General features: G+C 37.2%; 1 protein-coding gene across 4 annotated transcripts in view; it reads left to right on the top strand.

Annotated features, from left to right (window-relative positions):
• Positions 1–20,395, top strand: part of IL6ST (interleukin 6 signal transducer) — a 52,355-nt gene extending 31,960 nt beyond the window's left edge. For 3 of the 4 annotated variants that reach the window (XM_027607189.2, XM_027607190.2, XM_027607188.2), the window contains 10 exons: positions 1,249–1,408; positions 3,289–3,371; positions 4,034–4,244; positions 4,691–4,873; positions 6,984–7,085; positions 7,258–7,404; positions 7,733–7,873; positions 11,533–11,629; positions 14,467–14,548; positions 15,336–20,395. In XM_027607189.2, the coding sequence (XP_027462990.1) occupies positions 1,249–1,408; positions 3,289–3,371; positions 4,034–4,244; positions 4,691–4,873; positions 6,984–7,085; positions 7,258–7,404; positions 7,733–7,873; positions 11,533–11,629; positions 14,467–14,548; positions 15,336–16,073 (1,944 nt within the window). In that variant the 3' untranslated portion in view covers positions 16,074–20,395. Of the gene's footprint in view, positions 1–1,248; positions 1,409–1,549; positions 1,826–3,288; positions 3,372–4,033; positions 4,245–4,690; positions 4,874–6,983; positions 7,086–7,257; positions 7,405–7,732; positions 7,874–11,532; positions 11,630–14,466; positions 14,549–15,335 lie in introns of those variants that run through there. The other variant, XM_027607191.2, reaches the window with a different exon arrangement.
• Positions 20,396–26,453: the final 6,058 nt, after the last annotated feature.

The following is a 26,453-nucleotide window of genomic DNA, read 5'->3' as shown; positions in this document are numbered from 1 at the left end:
CTAGACCTTTTTTAGAAAGCATGTCAACTTCTTAGTAAAGGAAGGAGTTGTGGGGAACTTACAAGACTGAAAAGGAACAGAACACGTGTATCCAGAGATGATGCTGTCACCAAAAGAAGTACTTAGAACTTTTAAAAAGACCAACACCATATAATTGCGCTCCACAAAATATTCTTTGTTATAATTTCATTTGGCACAAACACTATGCTTTTGCTTTTTCTTGTTACAATAATGAGCTCATAAGGGATTTGAGCCCATGATGTTAATACTTCTGCTCTCCATTCCACTTATCTGAAGGGCTGCTCAAAATAAAGTTAGAAAAAGCAACAAATGAAAATGGATTCATGCTTCATGTTGTAGAGAGGATGCATACCTGAACTTCAAAATAGTTTTTTGATATCATAGACTCTTAATTCATTGATAACAAAAAAAAATTGACACCTACTTTGTATTCAGTATTGAAGTCTCAGAGTAGTAGAATCAGTTATTTATATTCTCTCTTTTCCTGAAAACCAAGTTTGTATACAATGATACCTTTTGTTTTTCTTGATTGAGCTGGATATCTTCCTTTTGCCTATTGAGAGCTGCACTGTGCTCTTCTCTTCTCTACTCTTTGTCTTGGAATGCTGACCTGTATGGATTTCATCTGTGGGTTCACATTCTCTCTGGTTTCCTAGTGAATGTGGTTAATGGGAGCAGGGGGTCTGGCAAGAGGGACAAGTGAGATCAGCATTACTTATTTTCCCTCCTTCCTCCCTGGGGCTGCCCATGTCTCTCAGCCTAAGGTCACTGCTCCTCTCAAATTAACCCCATCTGACCCTCTTCTCCCAGTTTCTGGTACCTCCCCTCATCCCTTTTGGCCTAGGGGTAGTAACAGCTACAAGCCCCTGAGTAATGACCACTATCTAAGGTTTCCCTACACTCAGCCCATACTTCCTTTTGTGTAAACTCTTCTTGAATTAAATTCTACTTGGAGTATACCATCTTTTTCCTGCTGAGACCCTAAGTGATACAGGCCCCATGGAAGAAAAAAAATAAATAAATGAAGGATTAATAATAGATGTTTTCCATACTTCCCAAATCTATTTACTTCATTAACTTAGACTGCTTTTTGATTTGCATTTATATCTCCAGAGCTTAATTTATTAGTCTTGTTTCATTAAATCAGTTTCCAAAATCTTGGAGAATTTAGAACAGTTAAAATAAATGCCATCGGGTTTTTTATTGGTTGATCTGCTTTGATTTCAGATTCCTCCTGAAGATACCGCATCCACCCGATCTTCATTCACTGTCCAGGACCTTAAACCTTTTACAGAATATGTGTTTAGGATTCGTTGTATGAAGGAAGATGGTAAAGGATTCTGGAGTGACTGGAGCGAAGAAGCAAGTGGTATTACATATGAAGATAGTGAGTAACTAAGATATATGAGGAAGGTTTTGGAATTAACGACTATGAATTGTGTCTGGTTTTAATAATACAGACCTCGTTCCTTCTTATTTTGTGATCATTTTATTCAAACTTGTATTTTACACTTTTATTCTCTTTAAGGACATCAGGATATAAAGTGTGCATTATTGATGGTATAAATCTATTTGATTCCTAATAAAATTATCATGGAATGACCAAGAGAAAACCACTGACCTAACAGTTAAGTCCAGAACATTTTATTAAAGGACAGTGGTTCAGAGATATCCCTAGAGAATCATATCCCGACTCATTAAAATGATACTAACAAAATATACCATAGTCCCTCACTGTCAGAAATAATGTTTGTACTATTATTTGTTTATTTCTACCAGCACTTAATAAACCCCTGGAAAAGAATCCTGGAGTTTTGGTTTATTTTCATTTTCCTTTTTTTCCCCCCACGATCATATAGGGCATATAGTACAGAATCCAAAATTCATAAAAGGGTATATGGGGTCCAAGGTAAGATCCCTGCCCATAGCAGTTAACATCAGTAATTTCTTTTGTAGCAGTCAAGAAATAGTCCTGTAGCATACAGATTTTTCTTTTTGAACAGTTTTCTTCCATAGTTTCACCCTTCAGGTGTCAATGGCAACAGCTCTGGCTTTAAAACCTCCTGTACCACCTCTATCCCTTCACTTCCAGCTCCACCAGAGGTTTAGATAGTGAAATGAGAGAGGCAAAAAAGTAAACTACCTTTCTCCACTAAGAATTTTCTCTTATTCTCATAAATGACATGAAAGAAAGCAATTCTGCTATTGCTGATTTGGGGGTCTTCAACTGGATTTCTTTGTCTCAGCCAGGAATTCTTAAACTGGGATCCTTGGGGCCTTGAAAGCTGGTGGGTCAGTTGCAGAAGGGAGGCGAGAGGAGGGTGGTTCCTGAACTACTTCAGGTGTGGGCAAAATATTATCATTAGTGCCTCTGTACGTTTTCTGGGGAGATGGTACATAACCTTTGTCAGAAAGATACCTGGAAAATTATGAACCATTAGATTAAGCATTTCTTCAACTTAATGAATGATTCCTCTAGGTTCTTTTTATGTTAGGAAGTCTTTCTGGCCTGTAACATTTTCATTATAGTTTCTTGGTCTTTATTTTGTATACTCATGTATGTGTATCTCTTTGAACCTCCTATACGGGCAGCCTTGTCCCCAGTCTTGCCTCTTTCTTTTCTCTCTTTTGTTCTCTGTAATCCCTCTTTATAATCATCATATCACTGCTTAGATTTTATTCTATTGAACCATATCTTATAATTGCACTTACAAAAATTTTGAAACATCAGTTGATTCCATAGGAATTTTTAAAACCTAATAGCATTTGATACTTGGTTTTATAAAGTGGATTTTCATTTTTCACATTGTTGGTGATTATGATAACAACACTGTGAATTCATTTTTATTATATCCTGTCAACAGTCATCCTAACATAAGGTAATAAACTTAGCCCACATTTATTCCCATTTATTTTGTTTTATATTCTTACATACATACATTTAGGAGTTTTAAGTATATATTTAAATAAAATTTTTCAGTTTGATTTTTAGCAGTAAGAAATGGTGATCCATCTTTGGTTATACCTTAGGATATGTTTGTAGCTTTACAATTTAAAGATTAGAAAAGTATCCCGATATAATCTAAATTATCAAGCTTCATCCTGACTAAAGAAAGACCCAGGCATAGCATGCTAGGGTGGGGCAAATGACAGTTTAAACAGTGGCTGAAGGGCAAGAATATTAAGAACAAAGGAAGAGAATAATTTCCAGGATTATATTTTATTGTTAAAAAATTTTATTTTAAAAAGTTTATGTCATTTCTCTAGGACCATCCAAGGCACCAAGTTTCTGGTATAAGATAGAGCCATCCCATACTCATGGCTATAGATCTGTACAACTCATATGGAAGGTAAAAAATTGCATGTTTATGTTCTTTTATCACTTAACATAAATACATTTTATATGGCATTGTGAGTGTAGTTTCACTTAAATTTTTATTCATCTTAATATCAGGAAAACATTTGATAAATAGAAACACAAAGCTTTGTATTTACTACATAAGAGAGCCATAAGCTGCAGGTTTTATTTCATAAATACTTCATCACAATTCCATTTAAAGTTCTATGAGAAGGATCTTATCTGTCATTGAACTTTCCTGAGTGCCTCATAGAAAATAATTATTAAAGGTTTTGAGTAATCAAAATGTATGCCAATAATAGGAAATACAAAATTATTGTCAACTCCATAAGTCTGCAAGCATATCATACTAAAAAAAAAAATAGAAAAATACTCAGGCATAAAATATAATTTAGGGCCAGATAGCCACAGTGCAGGTACTATACAGAACTAAAAGCTAATGAAATAGTGCTACTTTCCCTCCTAGTCAGAGTCATGGGTTTACTCTTCATTACTATGTAGTAGTTTTACTTAAGGTACTGACGTGTAAATGAGGTTGTCAGGACCTTTCAGTTAAACATTTAGAGGTTTGACATAACAGTAGAATTTGTGAACATGGAGAAAACTGATTAACTTTTATTAAATACATTTTTAAAATAAACTATTTTATTGTAGACATTGCCTCCTTTTGAAGCCAATGGAAAAATTTTGGATTATGAAGTGACTCTCACAAGATGGAAATCACGTTTACGGAATTACACAGTTAATGACACAAAATGGACAGTAAACATCACAAATGATCGTTACATAGCAACTCTGACAGCAAGAAATCTGGTTGGCAAATCAGATGCAGCTGTTTTAACTATTCCTGCTTATGATTTTCAAGGTTTGTGTCTGTGAGATGGAGTCGACTTACGGATGGGAAAAGGTGGTTCCACATGTAGAAGATATTCTGAGGCATAGTGCATAATTATTCTAAGTCAACAGCCAAATAATTTGTTCCATTATTATGTGGCTCACTTAAATAGACTTTGGAGTAAACTGCTTAATTCATTTCGGCCTTTCCTGATTGCTTACCTGGTTTTTTAAATATTAAGGCTCTGGGAACCAAAGGTGAATATGACTTAAATATATTGTTCATTGCTTTCAAAGAAGAAAAAATGCCATTTATATGTAGAAAACATTTGAAGAATTTTAGTTTCAAAATAAATTGTAAATGGAAATACATATTAATATGTGCTACAAAAACTGGTTATGGAAATGTAAAATATCAAAATTTCAAGTTTTTTTAATGTTCATTTATCATATCAGTATTCAAACTTTGTTTTAAAGCTACTCGCCCTGTAACGGATCTTAAAGCATTTCCCAAAGATAATATGCTTTGGGTAGAATGGACTGCTCCAAATGAATCTGTAAACAAATACGTACTTGAATGGTGTGTATTATCAGATAAATCGCCCTGTATCCCAGACTGGCAACAAGAAGATGGTACTGTACACCGCACCTATTTAAGAGGTATACCTGGCTAGAAAAAATTTTAAGTTGATATCCTTTAGACAGATTTTTCTTTTACATATTTTTGTGTGCTTTACAGATGTTGTGGTCCCCTGAAAAGATTTTTAGTTTATCAGTTACTAGTTATATCTAGTTTGCCAGATGTGTGACTCTCACCAAGTCACATATAACCTCATTCAATTGCAGGGTCTGTTTATTGACAAAGTGGGTCTAATAGTATCTTCTCTTTAGAGTTAAGTGTTTTGATCTCAAAGGAACACTTAAAACACTGTAAAGAGAACTATAAGATAATATGACTTCTGCTTGTAATTAGTTGCATTTTTTCTATACCTGATTTAACTCCTCATCCTGCAATGAGAAAATATTTTCCTGTAGCATCTGAATGACTTGTTAAACTCTTAAAGCTGTTGAATAGGGGAAGCAGAATTAGAACTCAGATTTCCTTATGTCTTTTAACTGGAAGTTGTAATGGACAGAAAGTAATGATGTTGTAGAGCTCCAAAATAGTGATTGCCCTGTGTTTTAAGGTACAACTTACTCTGTGGCTTTGAAGTGATAAAACAGCTTTAAAGAGAAAACACTCAGCTTGTATGTGTTTTGTTTTGTTTTAGTAAAGAAGGAGAACCATTAGAATTCAGCTATGAATAATATGATTAATTAGAGAAAAGCTGTAAACAAGGACAAATCTGCCATAAAGTTTGTTTTATTTATAAAACAGGCTATTTGGCCCTCATTAACCTCTTATTTAATAAACAATTTTAATAAGATTGGTTAGTTTATCAGCCTTATCAAAAGCAAGGTGGAGCTAGAGAGAAGATGCATGTTGGTAGTAACTAGACAATAGAAATGTTTTTAAGAAAGCATAGCATAATCTCCAGAGACCTTCAGGTTGCACAGGGAGCCCCAATAGCTCATAGTTCTGATAACATCACTGTATTACAGCAGAGTTCAACACTTAATTTATCTTCTTGATAATATTGAGTCATCAAGAAAAAGTAAAATTACTCTGTTTAAGAAAGCAAAGGAGCATATATAACTTTATGAGTAATAGTTAAGGAAATAAAAGTTCTTGTTGAATGTATAAACTTCAGTATAACAAATACCTTATTTTCTGATGTGGACAGATAAAATTCTATATAAAAAGATTTAAAAAAAGATTTTACTATTGTGTATTAAAGGAATAGATTACTTTGTTAATTTGAAGAGATTATAAATGAGGTATTCAAGATAACTTTATTTAAAATTTTTTTTTTACCCTTTGGGGGAAATAGTACTAATTCTTTTTTTCCCCAGTTACAAACCAGGGCCATTTCCCTAGCTCTTACCAGTGGGTCTTTAGGCAGTTTTCTGAGAATTAGTTAAGATGTACAAACACTGAAGCTATAAGACCAAGGATAATTTGAAATCAATGTTTTATAAGTCCTGATATAAATATAATAATTACTTTTACTGATAAATATTTCCACCATATTGGCAATAAAAGTAAGCTTATATTTTCATAAATAGCTTTACTCTATTAAGCTTGAAAACAGGACACAAAAAGCAATGCTTTAAAAGCTGCAGTTTGATGAGTGTTGCTGGAGTGGTGGGGGGTGGGAGGGATGGGGTGGCTGGGTGATAGACATTGGGAAGGGTATGTGCCATGGTGAGTGCTGTGAATTGTGCAAGACTGTTGAATCACAGATCTGTACTTCTGAAACAAATAATGCAACATATGTTAAGAAAAAAGAAGAAGAAGATAGCAGGAGGGGAAGAATGAAGGGGAGTAAGTCGGAGGGGGAGATGAACCATGAGAGACGATGGACTCTGAAAAACAAACTGAGGGTTCTAGAGGGGAGGGGGTGGGGGGATGGGTTAGCCTGGTGATGGGCATTAAAGAGGGCACATTCTGCGTGGAGCACTGGGTGTTATGCACAAACAATGAATCATGGAACACTACATCAAAAACTAATAATGTATGGTGATTCACATAACAAAAAAATTAAAAAAAAAACTGCAGTTTGAAAAGAAAGTTCAATAACCATGAAATTATAGTGTAAAAATAAATAATGGAGTTAGACTTTTTTTTTATTACGGGAAAAAAACGCTTACTCTCCTATTCTTTCTTTAGGGAACCTAGCAGAGAGCAAATGTTATTTGATAACAGTTACTCCAATATATGCTGATGGACCAGGAAGCCCTGAGTCTATAAAAGCATACCTTAAACAAGCTCGTAAGTCCAAATTCATTTTCTTCGAAATATGTTGAGTTTTCTATTAACAAAGACATTTTATCTTTTTTAAATAAGGATATGTCTTACGGTGTTCAAATATAATAAATTTTAGTAAATTCTAGTGATATACTGAATTATAATGATTTTCAGTTATCAAATACTTCTATTCTAGCACCTTCCAAAGGACCTACTGTTCGGACAAAAAAAGTGGGGAAAAATGAAGCTGTCTTAGAGTGGGACCAACTTCCTGTTGATGTTCAGAATGGATTTATCCGGAATTATACTATATTTTATAGAACCATCATTGGAAATGAAACTGGTAATAAAACTATCAGTTATTAAGAATTACTGGTTTTTTTCTTAAGCTTTTAAATGTTAAGTCTCACGTCCTTAAGTTATATATCTTAGAGTATATTATCATCAGAAAAGAGACATCTGAAGAATATGCCTTATGGTTGCTTTCATGGTCCTATTAAAGAAATAACTGCATTGTGCTTATGGGAGAAGAATATTATGTCAGAGATACGAAAGTTATTTTCTGAAAAATATATTTTTTTCCTTTTTAATTCTTTTGCAATGTCAAATAAAAGCCAAATCAAGCAGAGACATTGAGCAGTTGAATAAGCCACACTTATGATTTCTTCTAGCTGTGAATGTGGATTCTTCCCACACAGAATATACACTGTCCTCTTTGACCAGTGACACTTTGTACATGGTACGAATGGCAGCATATACAGATGAAGGGGGAAAGGATGGCCCAGAATTCACTTTCACTACACCAAAGTTTGGTAAGAAAGAATGATGTTTGCTCTTTTCTCCTCTTTTTTTCTTTTTAAAATTTATTTATTTTTAGATTTTGTTTATTTATTTGAGAGAGAATGAGAGACAGCACGAGAGGGAAGAGGGTCAGAGGGAGAAGCAGACTCCCTGCTGAGCAGGGAGCCCGATGTGGGACTCAATCCTGGGACTCCAGGGTCATGACCTGAGCCGAAGGCAGTCGCTTAACCAACTGAGCCACCCAGGGGCCCCTCTTTTTAAAATTTAATCAGACTAAAAATGGACTTAGTTAATCTAAAATTTTGTTAAAAATGCATCTTTGGATCATAGAAATGCATTTTTCATAAATTATGGTTTTTGTATTTATGTGATTTTGGTTGTTTCTTTAAACTGTCAAAACTCACCTCTGTTATTTCATTAACTGCTTCTCACTGACTTCATCTATACTCTACAAATGGCAAAAGAATTTGTGTATCTTTCTAAATGGGCTCATACGTTCACTGGCAAAAATCGAGTGTAGTCTCTTTCTTCCTTCTCTTACTCCTTTTTATAGGCAGGTTGCTGGAAAGATGAGTGCACATTTGCAGGCTCTACTTCCATTCCTCCAGCTCAGTCTTCGACTTGCTGAACCCAGGCATCCAGCCCACCACGCCACTGAAATCTCCCTGATGTCACTCAGGGAAGTCCACTTAGTTATGATCTCCAGGGCCTGCTTTTTAGTCTTTTTTCTGTACTTCCTCAGCATTTGACTCTGTTGGCTTCTCCATCCTTGAAACTGCTTCTTCCCTTGGTTCTTCTAAACTTCTTTTTGTAATAGCACTCTCCTGAATCTTCTTCCTCTCTGGTACTTCCTTCTTGGCCTCCTGTTCACTCTTCTTTTTATAAAATGGTTTGTATTTTCCAGAGCTCTATTCTCAGCCCTCTTTTATTATCTACCTCTTCACACTACCTATCCGTGACTTCAGCCATCCTTTCTCTCCTTCCCAAATACATTTCTCTTTTCTGTGACACAACCATCCGAGTCTTTGCCAAAGCCAGAAATTTAGATAATGATAGTAAACTTCTTCCTATCTTTTTTGCTTACATAAGCCAAGTATAAAGTCCTATTGATCATGCCTTCTAATTACTGCTTTTGCATGCCCTTTGATAGTCTCTTTCCTTGACCCTAAGCTTCTCATGACTTTCTCCATCTTTTTCTGCTTTTCCTAATGTGTAGCCCTATGTTAGTTCCTCACCTTCCCTTGTTTTGGCTCTTCCTTTAGCCTCCCTAATGCAGACTGAAGCTACATTCTTTCTTGTTCCCACATTTTGAATCAGTATAGAAATTACCTTATTTTATTATAAAGTATTTGTAACCTCCACCGTGATTGATAAATAGAAACTACATATTCCTTATTGATTGAATGATTACTGAATGAGAAAATGAATGAATAACTACATAAAATAGATAATAAAAGATCCTGAGCTTTGCTGTGATAGCCAGTAATGAACATAGTTTCTGGAATAAGATTTGTGGTGACATGTTAATAAAATATATATGTAACAAGTAATAATTGAAGTTGATCTTAAAAAAAAGCTTTTAAAATATTATCCTGATTATGAAAGTAACATTCTATAGAGCAGAAAAAAAGTCCACTCCTAATCCCTCATCTAGAATAATCTCTTAATATATTTGTATATCCTTGTATATCCTTCTGGTATTATCTATGCATATGTTTTTTCCCAAAAATTAGAGCATACTTGTTAGGATTTACTTCATCATCTGCTTTTTTCACTGATTTGTTTATTGTTTTGTGGAACTATTATGGCTTCTTAATATAGCGTGGGTCTTGCTCCCAAAGGACCTTACAGTGTATTTAAAGAAATACAGCATAAGTAAAGTAACTGAATGGAAAGGCATTTGGGCCATGGAGGCTGTAAATAGAGTAGGAATTTAAAGATAATTAGTAGGGGGGAGTTTCATCTTCAGAGATGATTTTATAAAGGAGACAGTACTTGAGCCTCGAGGTTAGGTTGTGAACAAATAGGAAGAGGGCATCTTAGGACAGAATGAGCAAAGGCCCAAGATATAAAAACCTAGTAAGTTTAGCAGCAGTAAAGAAAATGTTCTGCCTGAATTTGATTTGGTATGTATATGAAACCTGAGCATACAAGAGTTAGTATTTGCCAGTCTACACTTTATTCCTGAGCATTGATCTGACTTACTGATTTGTGTTAAGCTTCATAGAAAATAAAGTTACTTGCAAAGGGATATGTGTGGTGCAAAGATTAGACTAAGTGAATAGCATATGATTGCAATATTACTTTTACAAAGTTTTCCCATAAAAGACTAATTAGAAGGAGACTGGAGGAGTTAACTGGAAACAACCATAAGGTAAATCATTAAAAAATAACTCCAGTATGAACTATCCAATTAATGATTCATTTGATTAAGTAAGCCCTCTTTTAAATGCAGATTAGGTATCATCTGCTATTTAGAAACCTTATGCTTACTGATTCGGTGATACTGTTCCTACTACCGCCACTCCTTGTACTCAAGATTCTTAAAAATTCTGGGGTGCCTGGGTGGCTCAGTCAGTTAAGTGTCTGCTTTCTGCTCAGGTCATGATCCCAGAGTCTTGGGATGGAGCCCTGCCTGCTCCCTGCTTAGCAGGGAATCTGCTTCTCTCTCTCCCTCTGCCCCTCCCCACTGCTCATGTTCTCTCCTCTCTCTCTCTCAACTAATTGAGATCTTAAAAAAAAAAAAAAAAAAAAAAAACTTATAAATTCTTAGCTGTTTATCAGATATGCCATTTTTTTTTTAAGATTTATTTATTTATTTGAAAGCACACAACGTGGGGTTGGGGAGTGCAGAGAGAGGGAGAGAGAATCTCCAGCAGACTCCTTGCTGAAATGCAGAGCCTGACTTGGGGCTCGATCCTACTGCCCTGAGATCATGACCTGAGCCAAAATCAAGAGTTGGACACTTAACCAACTGAGCCATCCAGGGGCCCTGACGCCATCTTTTTGAAAATAGTAAATAGCTACTAAAAATTTTGCCTGAACCTTTTATTTTTATTCCTCATAGAGGATCATATTTGTAGTTTCAGTTATTAAGATTGTTTTACAACTTTTCCACTTCTCCCCAAAGATAAGCTTTTGTTAAGATTCTGCTGGCAGATCATAAATGTTGGGCGCCTGGGTGGCTCAGTCGTTGGGCGTCTGCCTTCGGCTCAGGTCATGATCCCAGATCCTGGGATCGAGTCCCGCATCAGGCTCCCTGCTCAGCGGGAAGCCTGACTTCTCCCTCTCCCACTCCCCCTGCTTCTGTTCCCTCTCTCGCTGTGTCTCTCTCTGTCAAATAAATGAATAAAATCTTTAAAAAAAATGTAATAAATGGTTAGGTTTGGGAGCTCTAACTTCTAGATTATCTGTCCAATAAAATGAACTTAGTCATTTTATTCCCCTAACCAACATCCTGTGGCCAGGTTACAGTGTAAGGTATAAAGGGCTAGGATATCATTTACCAAGAAGAGGGAGAGGGGAGAAAACAGCCATTTAAGTTTGAAAAGGCTATAAAAACAGGATGGTATTTCATCTCTTCAACAATCCTCTGGCTGGGAAGTTTTATTATTTGTGTCAACATATGCATTGACCATTATTTTCCTTCTTACCCCTTTCTGTTTTTTAGCTCAAGGAGAAATTGAAGCTATAGTTGTCCCTGTTTGCTTAGCATTCCTCTTGACAACCCTTTTGGGAGTATTGTTCTGCTTTAATAAGCGAGACCTGTAAGTACCCCTATTTTTATTTTTGCAGTTTTTCCCCTGGATTTATGCTCTATTCTCTCCCTCAGCCTCTGGCCCCAAGTAATTACTGATTTGCTTTCTTTGTAGTTTTGCCTTTTCTAGGATTTCATATAAATAGAATCAAATAATAGTGTTTTTTATATAACGTCTTTCATTTCACATGTTGAGACTTGTTGCATATACTATTTTTCTATTTATTGAATAGTATAGTATAGATTTATCAAAATTTGTTGATAACATCTGTTACAGAAGTTCAGGTTGTTTCTTTGAATTGGGGCTATTGTGAATAATGTTGCCATGAATGTTCACCGACAGATCTTTGCGTGGGCATGTTATCATTTGTCTTGTGTAAATACCTAGTAGTGGGATTGCTGGGTCAGATAGTAAGTGCATATTTAACTTTATAAGAAACTGTCAAACTATTTTTCAAAGCACATACACCATCTTGTATTCTCACCAGCTCTGTGAGCCTTCCAGTTGTTCCATATTATCAACTCTTGGTACTGTTAAAGTTTTTAATTTTAACCACTTCCTTATCAGTGTGTAATGCTATTTCATTGTAATTTTAATTTCCATTTCCCTAGTAACTAGTAATGGAGCTTTTCATGTGCCGTTTCTATATATTCTTTTGTGATATATCTTCTGAAATCTTGCCCATTTTTACATTGGGTTGTTTGCCTTAATATTGAACTTTAAGAGTTCTTTATATATTCTGATTACAAAATTATTCTCAAATGTGTTTTGGACAATCTGGTCTTGTGGCTTTGCCTTCTCATTTTCTTCACTGTGACTTTAGAAGAACAAAGTTTTTAATTTTGATGAAGTCCATTTTATCAGTTTTTTTGTGATTCTTGTGTTTTATGTCCTATGTAGGAAATCTTTGCCTAAGTCAGTCACAAATACGTTCTGCTTTCTTTTCCTCTAGAACTTTAATTATTGTAGCCATATGTCTGTGGTCTATTCAGAATTTTTGTGCATGGTATAAGGTCAGGGTCAAGGTTCATTTATTTTTTTTTTCCATAGATACCACTTAGTTGTTCCAGCTTTATTTAGTGAAAATACTTTTTTCCCCATTGTATTAAAGATATCTATCTTTGCCAAAATCAATTATCCACATAAGTCTGGTTTTTTTTATGAACTCTCAATTCTATTCCATTGATCTGTCTGTTCATCCCAATACCATACTGTCTTAATTTTTACTGCTCTATAATAAGTTTTGAGAGCAGTTAGAATTCTATTATTTTTCAAAATTATTTTGGCTAGAATCTTTGATAAGCTGATATTAATATTTATATGAAAAGGAAATTTCTTTTTAAAAAAATCTTGTACATCGTTGATTGAGATTTTATTGAATCTGCAGGTCAATTTTGGGAAGAACTGTAATCTGAACATGAGTTCACATCTTCATAAGTCACATGTTTTTCAGTTCAGGGATATGTTAAGAACTCTTTAGGTTTTAATTTTCTTTTGCAGTATGTTGTTTCCATTAGATAGACCTTACACATCTTATGTTAAACTTATTCCTAAATATTTTTTATACAATTCTAAATGGCATTTTCAGAAATTTTTATTTTCTAATTGTTCATTGCTAGAAATAGAAATGCAGTTTAAAAAATACATTGTCCTTGTATACTAAGATGGGATACATTCATCTACTCTAGTACCTTTTTGGATTTAGCATTTTCGCTGCTAACCAGTAAAGATGGTTATTCTGATGTTTGTTTTCAGTTATTTTTCTTATTATACTGGTTAAGTAAAACTTTACATTATCACCAGTTTTAAGGGAGAAAGCCGTTCAGTTTTTGATTATTACATGTGATGTTGGTTTTAAGTTGAGGAAGTTCTCTTATATTTCTATTTTGCTGAGAGTTTTTGTCATGAGTGGGTGTTGAATTTTGGCAAATGCTTTTTTGGCATCTGTTGATGATCATATGATTTTTCTCCTTCCTACATATATGGTGAATTTTATTCATTGATTTTTTTCACACATTAAACCGTTCTTCCATTTCTCAGACTTTTCTGGATTCAGTTTAATTTTTGCATTTATGTTTATGAGTGACACTGGGTTTTTTTTGTGTTTTTTTGTTTTTGTGGTGTCTTCACCTACTTTTGAAATCAGGGTAATAGTGATTACCTCATCAAATGAATGGGGACATGTTACCTTCTCTGTCTTCGGGAGAGTTTACATAGGATTCGTATTATTTCTCTTTAAGTGTTTGCTAGAATTTACCATTTGAGCCTGAGATTTTCTTGTGGGAAGAATGTTAGTTTACTTCAAATTTTCTTTCAGTCTCTTTCAAGGAATTCATCCATTGACTGGTTGCTATTTTTGTTTAGGTTAACTTTACTGCTTTTTATATTATACCCAGATTTTATAGTTGTTTCCACAGGAGAGTCTGTCGAGATCTTACTACTCATTTTTATTTTTATATTTGAACTTATTCTAAAGATGACTCACTTCCTGTATACTTATATACACTTAGGGATCTCTAACTTTGGGTTAGGAACTATATTAAATACTCTTGTGAAAAAATGAAATTTATTTTTTTTCTGGTAGTCATGTGAAAATTTTTTATGTGGTTTTAGTTGGAAATTCAACATTTTTGCTTTTTTTTGTTGTTGTTGGGAAGGGGTGTACTCTAAGGTTTTGTGACCTGGCTCAACTTTTTAATTGTTTTTTACTGCAGAATTTTATTTCAGTTTAACTTGAATACTTAACAGTTTTTCATTATGCTAGATTAAGCTCATGTTTAGAATCAGGGACTATTCGTTGTTTATTAGTTGTGGTTTTACAGACATTATATTTCCTTTCTCTCCAGAATTAAAAAACATATCTGGCCTAATGTTCCAGATCCTTCAAAGAGTCATATTGCCCAGTGGTCACCTCATACACCTCCTAGGGTAAGATACAATTTTTCTGACTTGTTTATACACGGGCATGTTAGGGTACATTTATAGAGTTGAACCAGATGATGAGCCCAAATTGAAAAGTAAATGATAATAAAGTATTATCACAACATATTCTGATATTCCTTATTCTGTTCAGTAAACATGAAAAGAACTTGATTGAACTTGCAAAATAGAAAAGTTAATGTATAAATACTGCTCTGTGGTAACTGTGTTGTAAGACAAGCATTTTATATAGGATATTAAAATCAAATTTAACAGTATACCAGTTTAATACTGTTGAAATGATTTCTAGAAACCTAGACTAAATTCTTTGAACCTCCTTAAAGGTGAAATGACTGAACTTCATTACCTTCTAATAATCCTTGAATTTAATGTTAAAATATAGAACACATTTTAATCTTACCTTCTATGAGACTTAAGTCATTTGGGTTTGATTTTTCTAGTTTTTATATCCTGGTAATCCTAGGCTGCATAGTCTAGTAATGAAGTAGTCTTTGTACACCAGTAGCTTATCAAAATTGAACAACAGTATTAATTTGGAGTTCTGGTGAAATACAGTCTGATTCATGCTTCTCAGAATCATTTCCACAGTATCTGTAGTTCAGCTAGTTGACAGGGCTCAGTGATCCAGCTTATCTCCGCACCATAGGAATTACTGAGAAGTTTCAGAGATGCATTTCTCTGTGGTTTTAACTAGAATTTGCCATATATGTATGTTTCAGAGTTTCTGAATGAACATATGCCAGAGGTAATAATACATTTTTTCTTTCTTTCTTAGCATAATTTTAATTCAAAAGATCAAATATATTCAGATGGTAATTTCACTGATGTAAGTGTTGTGGAAATAGAAGCAGCAAATGACAAGAAGCCTTTTCCAGAAGATCTGAAATCACTGGACCTGTTCAAGAAGGAAAAAATTAGTACTGAAGGACACAGCAGTGGTATTGGAGGGTCTTCATGCATGTCCTCCTCTAGGCCAAGCATTTCTAGCAGCGATGAAAATGAGTCCGCACAAAACACTTCGGGCACTGTCCAGTATTCCACAGTGGTGCACAGTGGCTACAGACACCAGGTTCCATCGGTCCAAGTCTTCTCAAGATCCGAGTCCACCCAACCCTTGTTAGATTCTGAGGAGCGGCCAGAAGAGCTCCAGCTGGTAGAGAACACAGAGAGCAGTGTTGGCAGTCTGCTCAGGCCACAGTATTTCAAACAAAACTGCAGTCAACGTGAAACCAGCCCAGATATTTCACGTTTTGAAAGGTCAAAGCAAGTTTCATCAGTCAGTGAAGAAGATTTTGTGAGACTCAAACAGCAGATTTCAGATATTTCACAGCCCTATGGATCTGGGCAAATGAAAATGTTTCAAGAAATTTCTGTAGCAGATGCTTTTGGCCCACGTACTGAGGGACAGGTGGAGAGATTTGAAACAGTTGGGATGGAGGCTGCAGTTGATGAAGGAATGCCTAAAAGTTACCTACCGCAGACTGTCAGACGAGGTGGCTACATGCCTCAGTGAAGACTAGTTCCTGTTACAACTTCAGCAGTACCTGTAAACTAAAGCTAATTTTATCTGTTATTTCAGATAAAAATAATCTTCACTCACTGAAGATGATCATTTGCCCTTGAGGACAACAATAAACTGCCCTCCCACATGGGCTGTTTCCCTTCCAGAATATCTGGGATTCTACTTTCAAGCACTACATGAACTCATTTCATCCTCTGAATAGCTGAATGATTTTGTGCTGTTTCAGGATGTTTGCACTGAAGAAAAACAGAAAGCTTGTCTGAAATTTATAAAGTAAAACTTTGTTTTGGTAGCTAGAAAACAGAGGGTATTTAAATAATAAGCAGTGATATACTTAGTACAGCTATACCGATTTTAAGGAGAATAGGCACCAAATAAAGTGGCTGAGATAAACAGATGAGTGAGATCTAGACGCTCTACTTAGCTGACAGCGTAGAGCTGCAGGTGGCATAATTACAAGAACCCAGCTTCTGTTGTCTGACCAAAACCAACAAGAAAAAAATAGTGGGTTTAATTATAATATCGCCCACAGGAGTAGTAGACATTCTCTTCCATTGGTAATGATGCTGCCAGTTATTAGACAAATGGAATTCGAGTGTGAATTTTGCAAATTAAAAATATTTTTGAATATTATATAATCCTAAGTAATCTAAAATTTTCAAAATTTGCTTTCGGTCGTTATTTACAAATTCAGCAGAGTGCCCAGTTAAGAGCTAGGAATGAATGCCAAACTATGTTAGCCATCTTAAAAATTCTTTGCCATTTATAAAGACTTAAATTATTAACATTTTTCTATATATATAAACATTGACCCTTTGTTAAAAATGCTGGAGAATTTGGTTGATGAAGCACTTTATACAATGTTAAATTAAAACATTTTAAGGTGAAGATAAATGTTTTGTTTTTATTTTTAAGTAGGCCAAGATTCAAAGGTTTTTGTTTTTTTTTTCTAGTGTTTGAAGCAAACGAGGAGCACATGGGCACTACTTACCAAAATAAAGCACCATCCAAAAATGTACATGTTGATGTTAGTAAATGTCACAGCGTATACCCTGTTATAAAGGCACTTAAGGGATAGTATTTTAATATCTGCCAGTTCTGAGGTAAGTGGAACTTACTTAGTTCCACATTGTGATTTAGATTTTAAACCTCTCCCTGCAAGTTCTTTTCTTCCCAGAGAGAAGTGAGCCAGGCTCGAGTTTAGCACTTAACCCCACTTTTGCATTTCTGCCATACCCTACCCACCACATTTGACAAGGAGGCAGGCTAAAGACAGGAACAAGAAGTATGAAGAGATTTTCATAAATCATTAGTGGCTGACCAGTGCTACAGGTACATTTGCAGAAAGTATGTTTCAGTTTTCTGTCATAATTAAATCACCAAAACCAGGACAACTTCAAATATTTTGTAGAGGTTATTCAAGAATAAAAGGCTAAGAAAAGTTGGTATCCATTGACAGTTGAAATTTAATTCTACTCACTACACTCTCAGAATATTGTTCCTGTTAGACCTTCTGTTTATTAGACCTTATCCTTCATATTCTTGCCTGCTGTGTTTCAGAGCACTTTCACACACATGGTCTTTGTGAGACGGGGTGGAGGCAACATGAGAGTGGCAGAATGACAGGATGAGAAGTACATGAGGAAGACTGGACACAGAGAAGCCAAATAGGGACAGAGGGACCCCAAAGTCACACTACAGGATAATGGCACCACCACCATTTAGGTTGGTCAAAGCCTGATCCAAACTAAGATTACATTTATCTTGCTAAGAATCTGTCAAGAAATATGTATCAGCTTTATTTTTCATTTCCTCCAAGTAAGTAGTCATGTTATTTGTAAAAATGGTCAGCTCTGCCCTTCCTCATGCTAAATAGCAGTGTTACGAATAATTCTAGGGTGACGTTGGTACTTGGCATGGGAGCAGTTATAAAATGTAAACTCACAATCCAAGGGAATGAGAATGAAGTCATTGAAGAAAGAATACTGTATAAGCAAGTCTTTTGAAACTTGTATAGAACATGGTGCCCTGAGTGCCCCCCCCAGGTGCAAGAGCACTATAGACATACTGAATGGATGGTTGCTGAACCAATAATCCATTCAGAAATAGCCCTAGAATTGATTACTAATACGTGATAGTATTATTAGATAGGTCTTTGCCCAACAAAAGAGAAGCATTCATGAAACTTGTTTAAAGTACAAAATTACTTTCCTAAGCCATGTCTTAGGATAATTTGTGCGGTTTTCTTCAGGTTTTTAAGATAATTTGTTTTGAGGCATGTAAATTGTATTTTACATAGAGAAACAAATCTGGTTTGTATGAAAATTAGTCTATATATGTTAGTAGATGTGATCCTCACTAAATCTTGAGTATCCAGAAATTTCCTTTAAAGTAATGCTGGCAAAGCCTCTCTATGGACAAAACTAATGCACTGCTTCTGATGCACTTGGCCTCACAGAGGAGTAAAAAATAAGCATGTGTGCCACAGGTATTGCCATCGTAGTTTGACTGTTACTGGTGTGTTTGGTACCCTACCCTCATCCCTTATAAAGGCATGATGCTGAGCAACTATGGGAAAACTCCCAAACTTAAAACCCATTAAAATCTAAAAAAAAAAAATTTTTTTTCACTTGGATCAGTCAGCACTCAGGAACATACCCAACATGTAAGTAGAAGCAGGGGAAAAAGAACCATTCACACGTTCTGTGTTCACATCAGTTCTCCACCTAGCTGTTCATTTAATTTCAACCTTACACATGAAGTTACCTAATCTTCCTAGCTTACTGTGAAGTTCAAGGTTCATGAAGTAGAAATGTACTTGTAAAACATTTATTTATGAAAGCTCATCCTTTAAGTAGAACATCTTAGTTTCGTAAGTAGAAATCAAAAAAAAATTTTTAATGTCTTTTTTCTATCTACAGAGTTAACTAGTAACATGACAAATAATGTAGAAGTAGGATAATATCATACAATTCTCTAAAATTTGTTAATTGGCATGTATTGACCAAATATAAGTCAAATAGGAGAGCTCTTCCTCCATTCTGTTATATTCTACATCATTTTCCTATGTTTGGTTTTAAGAAATTTTTAAACCATATACTTAACGTTTTGTTGAAATGGGTAATAATGTAATAAGCTATATAACATTTTTTAAATCAATTGCTAAAAGTTAACTGGGATAGCTTTCTGTTGCAGGTCATGTTCAATTCTATTGCCTAAGTAAGATTGCTTTTAAAAATTCATTGCCCTTTTCTGTATATTGAGAATGTGGAGCCGTCAAATGGCAAGTGTTTATGTTTAATGTAGAATTGGTGATTGTCGGGGTGCCTGGCTAGCTCAGTTGGAAGGGCATGTGACTCTTGATCTCAGGGTCATGGGCTCAAGCCCCACCTTGGGTGTAGATATTACTAAAAAAAAGTTTTAAAAAATAATAAATTTGGTCATTCTCATGGATTTCAAAGATGGTATAAACTAGCAACTTACAGCTAGTTCTTCTTTCAGACAGTCTTTTGACAGCAGTTCCTTTTCAGAATACTTATAAACAATTGAGATGTAAGTCAAAAGAAACTTTCCAGAGCCAAATGTACTATCTTTTCGATTAATCTTTTTTTTTTTTTGTCGTATGTGCTACTAGTATGCATTAGCATGATATTCTCGTATACATTGCATTCAAAAGAAAAAGAAGGCAACTTGGTGTGTGCCCTACTGTTGTCCATTTTTTCCTAAATTTTTAAGAGCTTTTTGCAGTCAGCATCTCCTTCAAGTGGATTAGTTATTTAACTTCATTACCCAGTGCTTTACCCTTGATTATGATGAAAATGCATTGAAGACCAATGGAGATAGCTAGATGTTCTAGATCTTTTATCCCTTAGAGACAAGCTTTGTCTGAATGGTAACTACACGTTTCAAATGCTGTAACATGAATACCAAAATGTGATGTCAAAGGGATATTTTAAAGGCAGATATTTGAAAATTCTTTAGTCTCATATGTTACTGAGTATACTCTAAATAAGTGTGCAATTTGCTAGTACTACAGTACAGTGATTAGCATTAGGTGTGTATCCTGTTTATATCCTAGCTATGTACCTTTTACTTGTAAGTGCAATCCTTTGAAGTTCACTTGCTATTTTACCCCCCGCCCGTCTACTTCATATAGGTTTGTCTAGAGAGAGTATTGTATTTTTACCTCTGTAGTGAGTTGCATGTGCTAATTGTTACTGTAGCTATCGGTCTTATGTTAACATAACTCTAAACGTTATTGTAAACATTCTTATGTATCAGCTCTAATCTTTCAAGTAAATTTAAGAAATAAATTCTTGTTTAAATTTTTTTCTGTGTGTGATCACTAGCGTGATGTCATTACATGTAATGCTTGAGTTAACAGTGTCACTCCTGCTGTTGGGTCTTAGTGTGAACTAGATGCTTTTAGAGGGTTCTGTGGCTTTTTAAATGTCCATTTAGCATAACGGAATAGGTTTTAGAAGAAAATCGATACATTATCTTGGTCTTAATAACACAGAATGGACCAAGAGATTGTAAATCTGGAAAACTGGTAAATGAATTTGCCAAGATGAGTTCTGGAATCCCAGCACCGTCCCACCTCCCAGTGGATTTTTTTTCTATTGGGCTGCCAAGGGACCAGCCAAGTACAGAGGTACTGCGCCATCTAGTGGCTGGTCTGTAGCCACGCTGCTAAAGTCTCCTTAACAGAGAGGCATGAAGCCAACTGATAACACAGCATCCCACTGCTACCCCGAGGTTAGTCTACAAAACTAAGGCAACAATTCCACCTGGAAGAAAATCCTGAACTATTAGATTTGCACATCTTCACATTGTGAATTTATCTAAAATATGCAGTGAGTCAAATCCACAAACCAAGTTAACTTCATCCCTTCACATATATACTACAGGTTACAAAAATCTGGCTTTGGGCTAATAAGCGTTCCTTTGTTTAAAATCCTTCATTTGGCTCTAACACACTCAGCCTGACTTCTTTGTGGTACCTCTCGTCTTATCCTGATTTATATTATGCATCTAGTACATCCTGCTTCCAGAAAGATGACAGAGTTCCCTCAGAGCATTGTTGCCCTAGCCCAGGGGCAGAGAAACTGTTTAAGTTCATGTTTAAGTCGGATGCTTCAGCCAGTTCCCAAGTAAGCAGAAGAGCAGGAGGAAAGCAGAACTCAGGTAGAAAAAGGAGAGCGTGCAGGGAAGCAGACAGCAGCTCAACCCACCAAATCCAGGTCAGCAGTTCGTGGCCCTGTTGATGCTTGGTTTCTCAACAGCTTAAAATAGTTCTGTCTCCACTGAGGGAGAAAATCTGCCTTTAAATGCAAAGTCCATTTAAACGGCTTCAGATTTAAACAGACGGGACAGCATAGCTTAGTTTTAGAAATCTTTCGTCATCCAAAACCTCCATCTTCTACTTTCATTCTTTGTCACTATGGTTATGTCCCTTAACATATTAGAAAAGTCTAATTAGACCTGTGTTATTCTTGAACTTTTAGTGAGAATTATCTCCCACTTGAATAGTATTTCTTGATTCCTTTATGCATTTGTGCGAAACTGCAATCTTACTAGGATAACATGGTGAGATATATAGGGGAATCCTCGTACAAAAATGAAAGTGGGGGAAAACAACCCCACCTCCGATGAAGTGTATCTCACTCCAAGGGCCCCATCATCCAGGGCCACGCACAATCCTTTAGAGACAGAGTAGCCAGAGTTACCCAGCAATCGCTAGTTTATCCCCCAGAGCACTCGTTCAGATGCTGAGCGACACCCTTGGACTGAGTCCAGACCCCCTTGGATAAAATTGTCTCAATGAACAGGTCCATGCTACAACCAGTACGTCCACATCTCGGTCGCGTCCCTGTAGGAAACTGTTTCCCATGCAGTTCTGGCTACATCCATGAGAAGCCTGTGGCCTAGTGACAGTTTTTAAATGAATTACTATAAATTTCTCTGGAGTTGGTTCTGTAAGCTTCCAGGAAGGGGATCATGCCTTTAAATGAATCACCTAAAGGAATATTTAAGGAAGAAGGTTCTCAAAGGCACTGAGATTCTGACAACAAAAAACCTAACGCTGCAGGAGCACGCAAAGAATGGAAAGGCAGCCATTCTTCCCTCTCAGACCAAGCCAGCGTGGATTTGACTTATGAACACCTGGACTCCCAACTGGCCTCAGAGCCTAGCTAAGGACCCCGGAGAAAGTAGAAGCTCCACGTGCAGAATTTTGACTGGCAAGTTTTGGCTGCTCATTGCTGGGCTGCATGTTCACTGCAAGCCCGACAGTTCTCATTACCTACCAGGGGCCACAGGCTGGTGCGGGTGTTTAAAGGTGAACATGTATGTACCATCTATGAAACACTCATGTTGGGTCAGTAAATCCTTACCTCTTCTGAGGTAAGCATCAGAATTATTGGCCGACTCAGGTTTTACAACTTGCTCAGCGTCATATGTTAGACAAATAGCGCAATGGGGTTCCAACTCTAACCTGACCCCAAAGCCCACATCCTTTGCTGTGTACACCATCTGTCCCTAGCTGCTTTTAGTGAAAACCTTGCTCATCAGCACCTCTGCGGCCGGCGTGCACAGTGAATCACTTCTGTTTCCTAGACCTTGCTAACTCTTCAGAGTTTCCCCCCTCCTCACCGCAGCCTCTGCATCACCAGCTCCTGCCCCCAAGATTCCCCGTTCCCAGCCCTGAGCCCAGAACAGTGTTTCTTCATCAGGATCCCCTTAGGCACTCATCTGAGTTGGCTCAGAAGCCTGCCTTCCCCCTCAGCTCATGCATTTGCTCTAAGCACATAGAGCAACACCTGCAAGGGAGGTAAATGTACTGGAATTTAAATAAAAACAAAAGAAAGAAAAAGAAACAAACAGGGAGGGAGGGAGGAAGGGAGGAAAGGGAGGTAAATATGTCCCTCTTTCCTCAGAATGCATTTTAACACAACTCCTACAGTCTCATTTGTCCCAAGGAAATGTCCTCTAATGGTGGAATCGGGCCCACGGCAGCTCGTGACCAAAGGGCCTGGGGGCAGGACACCTTCCCTGAGTACTCAGATCCCACACATCCTGTCCCCGGCTGTTCTGCCACGGGATGCCCACGTCTGCTGCCCTGTGCACAGATCCATCCCCACTTGTCCACCTCTGGGGCCTCTCCTTCAGGATGGCTTCCCCCAGCTCCCTCCCATCTCCTGCCAATCCACTAGGGGGCAGCACCAGCAGCATGAAAGGCTTGCCGCTGTCCCACTTTGACCCATGGCCAACATTTGCGTTTCTGGCTGCATCATCTTTCCAGAGATACACTCTCTAGTTGCTGGAACATACTGTTTTCTCTTACCTCCCAGCCTATGCACAGGATTTGTTCTTCTAATATGTTCTCCTAGTCCTCGTCCCAGTCCCTCGTTTAGCTAGAAAATTCTTACTTATTAATGAAGAAACTCAAACGATCCTCCTGGATGAGACCTTTCATTCTTCTCTCATTTTCTCCCCAGACTTAAGGGCCTTCTGTGTCTTGCAACCACACTGCTGGCCAGTGTTTGACTCTCTCTAACCTAGGAGCCACACCCCCTGGAGGAAGGTTCCTGGGTTTTTTTCAATCTCTGGGTCCCTGGCACCTAGGACGCCAGGTAGATATAGGTGCTTGGTAGATCTTGTTTAGAGGAAGAAATGGAAGCATGAGTAGACAGAACAGATTTCCAAATATGTTAATGAAATTTTTTTTAGCCCTGGTCTCAGGTTTCTTTTTACCCAGGGGTGCATAGTGCCATGGGCAGTCAGGGATTTGGCCTCTTTTTCACCGCCAACATGAAAACGTCTCCTGATACCCAGCCCTACACACCAAGGGCTTAAAAGTTTTAAAAGCAACATAGACACTCAGTAAGCCAAAACACAAAAATTCAAAAAAAAAATTTTTTTTAAAGCCAGGATGGATCCTTACAGATCATCTTATTCCATCTCCTCATCCCACAGACAAGGACCATGAGAAGATAGACTAGCAACCGTTCCCACACCACAGGAGGGGAAAACTCCATTTGGGAGGGGTTACAGCAAAAAGACAACAGCCCTGTCCTCAGATGTTATTCTGGAGAGGAAGATGAAGTAAACACGATTGGCCTCAGCCTTAAAAAAGAGCACATCAGAAAAGGCACATTAAGTGCAGACTAGGGAAATCAGGTTCTTAGTTATCTCAGGGCTTGAATATAAGGCAGCCCCAAATACACAGTCATCTCCCAATTTTCCAGTGACGAGATCTAAAGAAAATTCTTGAACATGAATGTATACATTTTATAAATGTTGATTAAACAGCTGCATGTCTACCTATTGTTGCTATTTTAAATCAGACCATATCCAATACCCAAATATACTGATTTTTCCCTCCTACTTATGAAATAATTCTATCCAGATCTTAGCGTGCTCGTGGACAACGCATTTTTCCGTGTCATCACTAGTTCCTCTTTTTGAATCAGCAGTTTTCCAGAGCTCATTTCTGTCCCTGCCATGCAGCTGTTGGAGAAACAGTGTGATGAAGCTGTCGCTGGAAACAGTCTCCCAAGTCCTGAGTACCTACTTTTGTAATATTAACAAGTTTCACCAACTACCTCAGAAGTGCCTATGTATCATCTCCATAAGGTAACTGCTTACGCATTTTGCTTTTTAAAAGGGTCTTTAAAAAACTTGTTTAAAATGAAATCATATATATTTCATAGTGAGCTCATATCATGGGAGTCATGACTAAATCTTTGGGTTTGCCTTTGGCTCCTTTTATGGCAATTCTTCTGGAGATCTCCACTATAACTCCCAAACTAAGCCCAATTGAGGTCATTTTTGTGAATGGGTCTTTCCCAAACACTCCCATTTTCAAAGTAATTGAGAAAGAGCGTGTAATAAGAGAAACTTTGCAAGGAATTTATTATTAAGGAACTCCTCCTTTTCTGGGAAATGATTTTAGGGAAAATACTCATTTGATACTCAGGCAAAAATCTGTTCATCAGGAATGCCTTCCTGGGGGGGAAAAAAAAAACTTTCTATAAAACTTTGAAGTGATGGACATGCACGGGTCGGAGGAGAGACCAGTATGCGCACACTGTTCTCAAGTTAAAGCTGCCTCACTTCTCTGGTTCAGATTCAACTATGATTCTCTTTATAGTATGAGATTTAAATTTCAAAACCATAAGATGAGATCAAAATTTCAAAGGAATTTTGTTGTCCTTTTTAGAAACACCCAGATATTACCTGCCCTACTTCTAGCACACAGCCCAAAGTGTGATTTTTCTCAAGCAATCAAGGACCCTCGGGGCCCTAACACCATTACTCCCAGGCCGGCCACCGTCAGACTGATCCACAGTCCACAGTCATATGCCAGGGGAAGGTTATCCTGCACTTTTCTAGTCCCAGGACAGAAATAGGAAGGCCTTCTAATCAACCGAGCAAGGCTTAAGAGAAATATCCAATTGCAACCTTTTTCCTGAATTTGAACAGGATTCTCTCTTCTCCAAAAGAATCACGGAAAGCAAACCTGCCCCATTTCCAAGGAACAAGGCTCTGTGCAAATAATTCTGCAGGTGAGAGTCTCCCCTGATCCTCTGATAATCCAAGTGTCAGGATTTGATGATGTTGGACAGCCTCCCTAGGGCCTCCCATAGCACAAAGGGGGTAGTCAGAAATAAAGTGAGCAGGACAGACAGGAACTTGGTGAGAGGCTGGCGGCTGAGGCCATCCTGACACTCAGGATACCTAAGTAAGGGAAGCACTTGGTGCACGTGCATGGCTCTGGGGGTAAGCAGGTGCCTCCCTTGTTCCTGTCATGGCTGGAGATGGTGGAGTTCTGGGTTTTCTGTCATCACATGAGACAGGGAGTATTCCTGGTTCTCCAGCTGGGCAAGTGGGGTAACCATGAGATTATTCTAGCACTTGACTGAGGAATGGACAAAAGAGGGTAAACTGGGTGGGTAGGCAGTGGGGGGAGGGAATGACAAACTGTTACAAAAAGTTTCATTGATGCTCATGAAGACTGACACGAGCTTAGTCCTGGAGGAAAACAGGAAGGCTAAGATAACTCACCAGACATCCCAGAAGCCACACTGCCCATCAGGAAAGAGATAAAGGAAGTATATCTGGGTAAATGAGCCAATGAGGTGAGGGACAGATTACAGGCTTTTTGATGCCTTGGATAATGTGTCCAAGGAGAGACATCCTGCAGATAATGAAGGAAGACTAAGGATCTAGGACCCTGACTTATGAGACCAGGTCCTATGTCCCTTCTTTAGTACTGGCAGGTGTCTGTCTTGGGGAGGCAATTTTATTGATTTCAGGGGCTCATGTCTATGCCATGTCTCTGGCTGTGCCCACCAGTTGGGGAGGGTG

This window comes from Zalophus californianus, chromosome 5 (genome assembly GCF_009762305.2).
Source record: "Zalophus californianus isolate mZalCal1 chromosome 5, mZalCal1.pri.v2, whole genome shotgun sequence".
Lineage (NCBI taxonomy): Eukaryota > Metazoa > Chordata > Mammalia > Carnivora > Otariidae > Zalophus > Zalophus californianus.
This window is presented reverse-complemented; position numbering and strand designations above follow the sequence as displayed.